This window comes from Frankliniella occidentalis, unplaced genomic scaffold, assembly GCF_000697945.3.
Source record: "Frankliniella occidentalis isolate FOCC.00 unplaced genomic scaffold, Focc_3.1 Scaffold252, whole genome shotgun sequence".
In the NCBI taxonomy this organism is placed as follows: Eukaryota; Metazoa; Arthropoda; class Insecta; order Thysanoptera; family Thripidae; genus Frankliniella; species Frankliniella occidentalis.
The window spans coordinates 13070-21625 of NW_026267378.1; the positions used below are offsets into that span (position 1 = coordinate 13070).

Below are 8556 nucleotides of genomic sequence, written 5' to 3' on the forward strand. Positions count from 1 at the left end.
CCCCGCCACACGCTGCCGCGTATCTGCCCAAAGGCGTCGTTATATCGCAGTAAATTTTGCAGGAAAGACTTTGCGCCCTGCCGGAGCTTTTGCGAGCAGCAGGAGAAGGAGGTGTGTGGATGGAGGTGGACGATGAGAGAGGGAGGAGAAGAAAGAGACGACGAGTGTATGGCGCGGGACGCCCGGAATAAATCTTTTGTGGAGGCCGCCTTGAGCCTCGCATACGTACTCACTCGCAGTGCCGCCGCCCTCGTGCGTTTTGTGTTTGGAATATATCTCGGCCCTTCATCGCACACGCACACCTCGTCTCCTCCACCGCGACGCGCGCGCCGCCGCCGTCGCCGGTCTAATCTCGTCTCTATCACGCGTCTCTCAGACACACCGGAGCACATAAGTGTCGCCCCTCAGGTCATTTACGCAATTGTGTACATGTTGTAATTATTGAGTGCGGAGCAAGTGATGTACAGGGGATTTGAAGCCAAAATTGTCTACCTTTCAGAGGGGTGGGGCGGTGGCCCCCACCACTACCGTGAGTTCCAGAGGCGAGTGTTTTCAAGTACGATCTGCTAATAAAAAGTAACTTTTTACATCTGTCTCCTGTAATTTTTATAGCAGGCTCTTCGGCCGCGCTCCGCCGTACAAGTCTCCGGCCGCGTCAAGCTGCAGCAGCCGATTACTCTTGTTCTGCCGAAGCAGGGAAAAGCACCCTGGCAGCAATATGCACGGCGTGTGCGTGCTTTACTGTACGCATTGCGGCGCTCTCCGCCCACAACATGCTGGCCATGAGTGAGTACGGCGCGCTCTCTTGGCTGCGGTCCGACGCTCGCCTCGCCGAGGGGGGAATGCGAGTGCGCGTGCGCGCCTCTCCGATGCAATGCCGTATACGCACCGTGTGTTCTCTCGGGAGCGTTCAACCGTACTCTCGCCCCTGCATGCGTCGAGTGTGTGCGTGCGTGTGCGTGCGTGTGTGTGTGAAAATGTCTTCATCGCAAGTCACTCGGGCCCGGCTGCTACCTGGAGCTGCCCTGCTCGTCCTGGATCGGCCCCGCCCCGCCCCCTTTGGCTTTGGACTGCGCCAGGGGGCATCTCCAGGGGGCTGCTTGGACGCTGCTGGCTGCCTTTTGTCGGGAACATTTTCCTTTTATACTTTTTCTCTCTCTTCCTCTCTTTTTAAATTTTTTGTATTCCCGCCCTTCTTCTCCGCCCCTCTTTCTGCCTCTTTCATCGCCGCATCATTTGTTGGATCAGAAGATTATGTTGTTTGCTGGAATCGTCTCTCGCTCTGCGCCACTACTCTTCTTGTTCCTCTCTCTCTCTCTCTCTCTCACACACACACACACACACACACACACTCGGGCAGACGTCGGGTACACGTCAGGTCGGTAACGAGGCTGGAGTACAGCGCGCCCTTATAGCGCCACACCGTGCTGGTGCCGGCGGCGATCCTATGTCGGAGACCTTTCTGTCGCTCTCTTTTTCTCTCTATCTCTCCGGAGGGACTCCTCTCCTGGACGTCGACGACGACGCGTCTCCACCACGGCGGACAGGTCGGACACCTCGAGCGCGAGGAGGACTCCGCTGGAGTCCGCTTGAGTCCGCTAGAGTCCGCCACCGTCCGCCCATTGTGCTCGCGGAGCAACGCCGCCGTGCACGCCGAGCTGGCCGAGAGCTCCTCCCCCTTCGTGAGTGACGGACGACCTGGGGGACAGTTCGCACAATGCGGGGCGTGGCCGCGGCACCGGCGGGCATCAGATCTGCTCTGCTGTATGGGAAGTGCTAAGGCAGCATGCCTGATTTGTGGGAGTACTATATACAATTTTTCGACTTCTCTCTTATCCTGTCGAGCAGAAGAGAGGCGAGAGTAAAATTTACTGCATACGGGCTTGGCCTGGGGCAAATAAGGTTTGCCAGGAAACGAAATAGCAAAAGTTCTTGTTAAAGGCAAATAAAAGCTAACATATTGCACCTGAAGGAACAAACGAAACACTTTTGCTATTGTGATAAACTTGTATTACCCGTGCACCGTCCGTCCATGACCATCCTCAGGCGAGTCCAGCCAGCACCAGCAGCGCCGCTCCTCACCGGCGGCGTTCGGCCCATTCCAGTCGTGTTGTCCTTATATACACTCCTCCTCCTTGCATCCTTTCCGACGAACTCATTGCTGTTCTCTGCAGCAGGCTGCGGGGCGGCGGCAAAGAGGTGCAACTTCTTCCACGCTCGCTCTCCCTTTGCCTCCTCCCTTTTCCCTCCTCACCTCTCCCCGCCGCTCCTCGACACTCCGGCGTCTTTATCCGTGCTTTTGTGTGGAACATCGGTCCACTTCCATTTGAAATGCTCGAACGGTCACGGGTACCGGGCACCTTGCTATCCTCGCTGCTCCCAGCGGCCCCACCCCGCCCCGCCACGCCCCGCCACGCCCCGCCGCTCCCCTTACGGGGCGGCCAAGTTCACGTCGGGGCGGTGAAAGCAAGGCGAAAAACGTAAACAGAAGGAAGGCGATCTGCAAAGAGAGGAGGAGCGGGCCGCGCTTACAAGTTGGTTAGTTAGTAGTTGTTGCCTGCCCCCTATAGACCTGCCGCGTGCCTGCGGCTGGCAGCTGTGGGCCGGACAAGGCCACACGGTATACCGTGCAGCCTCGGGGTAGGCAACACAGCCGCCCTCCTGCCTCGGGATTGCCTACCTGCCCGGCGCCCGCTAGTCTAGTGCCCTCGGCGAGTGCGTTGCATCAATACGAGGCTTGTGTGGTCTTTCATTTTATATCATTTTTTTTTGTGTTACGGTGTGAATGTGCCATATCCTTTGCAAAACTGTGGAAGTGTATGTCTGTGCTCTTTTTGTTGGAACAGAAGGACGTCGGGCGGGGTCAACTTCACGGAGCTGCAGCGCAACGGCCGCCGTGTAGGGTTTGAGTTTGAGTTTGAGTTTTATTGCCACTGAACATAGTACATGTTATGGACATTAATAAATGTAAGGGTAGGCAGCCCGCCCGCACCCATGCGGCAGGGTTGCCTATCCGGAAGGCGCTCGCCGGCCGCCGGGGCCGGGTGTCGCCCCTCTTGGAGGCGCCGACGGTTGTGACGAGGCGGACTGTGGTGTCCGGACGGACCGAGGGATCGGGAGACAACGAGATGGGAGTAGGCTGCTGTGCTGATCCGGCCACAACTCATCCTTGACGCGCTGCGGGCCGGACAGAGTCAGTCGGACGCACCGCAGACAGACGGACGGGCGCGGCGACCCACTTCCATCTGTGCGGCGGCGGGCAGGGCAGAGCAGCGCGCTTTTCGCAAACGGTCGAGCGCTGGCTGCTGAGTCGAGCTCAAAGCTGGCGTCACCGAGCCAGAGCCGTCGTGTGAGATATCACGCGATTGTGAGGCGCGACAGAGCAGCAGCAGCAGCAGCAGCAGCAGCGGAGGTACGCGTAGGCGAGAGAGACAGAGACAGAGTATAGGGGGGAGAGAGGGAGACGGGGGAAGTGCTTGTCGTCTTTCCATAAAACATATGAGCAGCGGCCCCGCGCCCCGCGCGCTACACCCGCGCCCGCATATCAGGCGGCCGGCACAGATTGTCTTTAAGAGGCTTACGCGGGCGCGGGGCGCGCGGCGCGATGCAAGGGCCGGCCGTGGGACAAGACCACCACCAACGTGCCGTGGCGTGGACGCACACGAGCTGCTTGAGGAGGATAGGTGGGCCGGGCAGGTATCGAGTGAGCCGGCGTAAGGCAGTCCTGCTAGAAAGAGCGAGGAGCTGAGCGAACTAGAACGGCAGAGGGCGGATAGAGCGGATTGGGCGCGCGTCGCAGTAGCACGCAGTAAAAACGACGTCTTATTTTTGGATAAAAGGGGAAAAATTTGAGGAACTCCCATTGTTGAAGGAAAACTCGGATTTTGAGGCGGTCTCCTCCAAAAATGTGAAAATTCCACCCATTTTTTAAGGAGGGATCATCAAAGTTTTTCCGTTTTCCTCATAAAATCAGAGACGATGTTTTTACCGCGTAGTGCGGTCCTGCTGCAAGGAAACAAAAGCACAGTTTGGGGGAGACAAGGGGAACCGAGGGGACCATGTGCCATTGGGCCATGTTGCCAAGGACAGCCCCTGCCTGGCCCATGGGGCGAGGTGGTGTGGGGGCGAGGTGGTGTGGGGATGGGGGTAGTTGTGTTTCTGGTGGCGCGGCACCTTTCAGATCTGAAACCGAGCAAGTCTAGGAGGCCGCACTCACCACCGCTTGGACGCAATATGACGCGGTGTCACTTATCAGTCTACAAAATTCTGAAGCTAAATTTATTTCAGAGAGAGTAAAGTGAAGAAATGAAGGCACTACTTGGTTCCCACCGCTGACCTTACTTAATTTATGGAAGCTGCGGCCCCAAGTTGCAGCGCTTCCTCATGGCCTGTGAGTCAGACACCTCCCCACCCCACCCCGCCCCGCCAGCCAGTGGCTACATGGTAGCAGTTTGGCGGACCGGGGCGTGGTCGGGCGTGGCGGGGCGAGGCGAGGCGCGGCTACATCTGCCAAGACGCGACTCGCGTGCCCAGGCTACTGTACGAGAAGGTAAAGGCGAGAGACTGTAGGCGATCGCCGATTTTTATTTTTCGCACATTTTGCAAAGGTGGAGGGAGTAGGGGAAGGCGGAGAGGGGGGCAAGTAGTCAGGTGAGGGGAGACGGGTGGGGGGACGCCCTGTGCCGCCGAGGCGCCGGCTATTCTGGTGGCCCTAGAACCAGTTGTCTGACGCTAAGCAGAGCCGCCGCGGCGAAGCCGGGCGGGGCGGTTGGTCAGGAACGCCACGACGAGAAGGGCCGGCGCTCATGTTTGAACGGTGGCAAAGAGGACCAAGGCGTCCCGTGTTGAGGTGTCGGCCGTGAAAGTATCCTGCGCGCTCGGTTCGCTCGCGGAGTGGAGGGCTCCCCGGCCCCGCCGCTGACCCGATGCACCTGTCGCTCTCACGTGGAGCGTGGAGCTCCGCCTCATTGACACGTGTCGCTGGGCCCAGAGCCACCCGCGGACGGACGGACCGACTGCCGGCCCGGCGACGCTCCTGGCCGCCTCTCTCGCTGGCCGGCCCGGCCGCAGAAATAGACGCACAAAATGCTTCCGAGCGGCCAAGGGGAAGAGGAGCCCGGGGAAAGAGGGGGGAGGAATACGTCACTGCCCTTCCTTATTGCCCCCTCCCCCCCCCCCCCGACACACACACAAGAACTGCAACACTCATAACCTTGCCGAACTGACCAGGCCGAAACCCAACGCTTCAACGTTCGCAGACGCAGAGTATGTATACACAGGACTGCCTTCCCGCTTCGTCGCAAAAATAGAAAAAAGGGAAACAATAATTTTCTCTAATTTTAAGAGGTGACTTATGGAAATTGGTTCAATTAAGATCTGCTCTAGCCAGCCGTATAGGAGACAACTTATAACGGAAGTCGGAAAAGACGGATGTGGGAAAAACTACTACTGTCAAAGTTTTTTATTATTTTCTTATTCTTTTCATCTTCTGAAACGCATTTTAGGAATAACGCTCTCCGCCACAATATTCTTTCTGTCGAGCCCATGGTTAAGTTTGCAATTGTTTCCTCGGCCGGTCCGGGCTCGGTCGTGCTTCCCTGCTGCTGCCCCTCCCCCTCCCTTTTCCCGCCGTCCCCCCTCGCCTCGCCCTCGATTCTCTCTAGGCGCTGTTACTGAAATACAGCTCTGCGTAAACAAAGCAGGCAATGAGACGCAGGGTAGTCCCGACCAGGCCTCGGCCAGAGCCTGCGAGTGGGGAGTCCATTGCAGTCCCCCCTCCCCCGCGCCTGGAAACGCATAAGCCGAGTCAGTGACCTCCACTCCTCACGACCACGACCAAACGGCCTGGAAGAGCGAGCGAAGCATGGGGGCGCTCGGCTCCGGTCTCTGCAGTAGTAGTGCCCATAGTATGAGGGAAACCAATCCCTCGACTCACAAAACTGACTCACCATGCCGTGGCAGAGGTTGACGGCGACGGAGGACTTCTGGTCGTCGCGGACGCGACCCGTGTAGAAGCACTGCGCGTGCTGGCGCGCCGGGGAGCGCACCGTCGTGTTGTGGGTCATGTGCGTCACCTGCGAGATAAATGTCAGCACTTTACACATAGGAGAAACAACCGTTTGTTTGCGATAAGGTCTTCTTATTCCATTCCATTTTTATTTTCTATTTCCCGAAAGTCGGTTTTTTGTTGGTCAGTCTGATATCGAACTGTAATTTGTCCGAGATTACGGAGGTTGGCATTCATTTTGGTTTCGGTGTTAATTTTATTTTTTACTTCATAGGTCGTCGCGGCAAAGAAAAGAAGAGCAAAGTGACAGAGTTTTTATGCAAGCGCCGCTCTCTGAGAATGTTATCTCCATTCATAAAAGTTTGGGGCCATCGCGCGCCAACGTGTGAATGCAGAGGGGGCGCTACGACCCCGCAGTCTGGGCTCCGAACGGCGACGCGGTGGCTCCCCGAGGATTTGAACCCATAAAATCTCAGTCACTGTTATTGTTATTACCATTGTTTTATTTTTATCAACTGGGGGAAAACACTCACCAGGATGTTGGGGTCGACGAAGCCGGCGTCGTGGGCGAGCTGCAGCCAGAAGGAGATGCCGAACGCCGTGAATCTGTACTGCGGGTGAGGGTCCCACAGGTCGGCCTGCATGTGTCGAAAGTGTCCGGAGGGACGGAGAGGGGGCGAACCTGGGTCATGAAACACAATAAAAACTTTACTGATTTGATTCGAGAGTAAAATAAAATGTTTGGAACTCTTTAAACGCGCATGTTCACTGCCCCCGTCGCCGTCGGGGCAGGTAAAAGGGCCTTTGTGTTAATGGCGTACACGACCCGCGCGTTATCAGCTCGCTCTAGGTGGCGGGGCGGGGCGTGGCGGGGCGTGGCGGGGCGTGGCGGGGCGTGGCGGGGCGTGGTGCTTACACGGAAGAGCGTGCCCGACGCTAATGCACGTGCCCCACCGCGTCGAGGCGCCACCGAGACCCGCCGCCTGGCGCCACTGAGACAGATGACAAGCGCACCCGCCCCGCAAGCCCAGTATGAAATCCAGCCTAACGTAAGCGATAGGCGGGATAGACCGAAAGGCCAGGCCGCAGCTTGCTGGACACTGACACCCTGTCAGTGCATTCATTTACTTTTGCTGCGTGAAGACGCGTGCAGATTTTTATGGAACCCTTTCTTAAGCACAACTATCGTGGCTGGCACGGTGTGCGAAATTCTCGCTAGTTAGTTCAGTCAGTTCTGCACCAAGTTGATACAGAATAGTATAAAGTGTGGAGCATAAAGCGCCGTTCCAATGCGTCCTCGTGTACAAAACCCTCCACACACTATTACCACGAGTCTGTGGCACTCTCGAGACCCTATCTGGCAGCAGTTCCCAGCCCCAGCGCGGTGTCCTCATCATTGTGCTGTCCCTCGCCGCTGCACTCCGCACCGATAGCGAGCTGTATAAAGGGGCACCCATCAGACCCTCGGGCCGCCCGCGGAGGAATCCCGCAGTTACTCGAACTCCCCACCACCACCCACCCCCTACCCCTACCCGCGAGTGCGTGGGGCGCAGGGATCGCCGTTGGTCAGTCGGAACTGCAGCGAAGACGCCAACGCCCGAAAGATAACGCCCCAACGGCGTTTACCCGCAGAAAAAATGTGTTCACAAAATTTTCCCTCGAAATATCTTGGTTGAAAAAAAATCTCTATTTAGGACGTTTTATCCGCCGCTGTACCTCAAAACTCCCCACAGTCACCACAAACAGTGCAAGGTAGGGCCGTGCGGTTACAGACTCTACTCTTCCCGAAATCTAGTCCTGTGGCTGGCTGGACGCGACTGTTGGGGGAAAATGCCACGGCGCGTCAGAGCAGCAGCCAACGGGATATTCCGATAAAGGCGCGTCCTGTCGCCTACTCCAGGCCGTGCTCCGCTATGCTCACTCACCGGTGGTGGGGGCGGCCCCGCTGCGCAGGTCCCGCTCGGCGAGGGGCGGCGGCGCCACCTTGACCGGCTTCACGTACTGCGAGAGGGGTTGCCCGGGCGGCTGCGTCGGCGTCCACGGCTGTGTCCACGGCGACGTCCCTGCAACAACATAAGACGATCAGGACGATTACGAGGCGGAAACATACAAGTTGGACAGACGGTCAAAACAATTAATTTCGTCAGGAAATTACGACGTTTCCGCATCGTTGTATAACCACATTTTTCATCCGTCAGAGGCGTTACTTTATGAGCTACAAGAGGCGATATTTGCGGTATCACACGACGACCATAGGAACTCGAACCAGGCACGGCCTTCGTTTCTTTATTCCGGACGCCAACGGCGCAGAGATGGAAATCGGGAGGGAGTCTTTTTGGAGCCGTGCAGTAGTATTTTACGTTGACAAACTGAAAAGTTGTTATCTGGGGCTGGCCATCTTCCTCCTAGAGAGAAGCACCATAGCGCGCTGCTGCTAGTGGGACGGGCCCCAGCCCCGACCGCCCCAGGGCTCATAAACACAAGGCCTGTTCAGTTAATTGGCACGTTTGTGTTCCAAGTCCAATGCATTTTACGGCGAGATGGGATGG

The 8556-nt window shown here is 57.3% G+C and overlaps 1 protein-coding gene across 1 annotated transcript in view; it reads right to left on the reverse strand.

Moving 5' to 3' along the window:
- Positions 1-8556, reverse strand: part of LOC127750752 (uncharacterized) — a 106757-nt gene that overhangs the window by 10333 nt on the left and 87868 nt on the right. Inside the window, exons 3-5 of the mRNA XM_052273181.1 lie at positions 7933-8070; positions 6541-6689; positions 5949-6074 (exon numbers count right to left, since the gene is read on the reverse strand). Coding sequence (XP_052129141.1) covers positions 5949-6074; positions 6541-6689; positions 7933-8070 — 413 coding nt within the window. The remainder of the gene's footprint in view (positions 1-5948; positions 6075-6540; positions 6690-7932; positions 8071-8556) is intronic.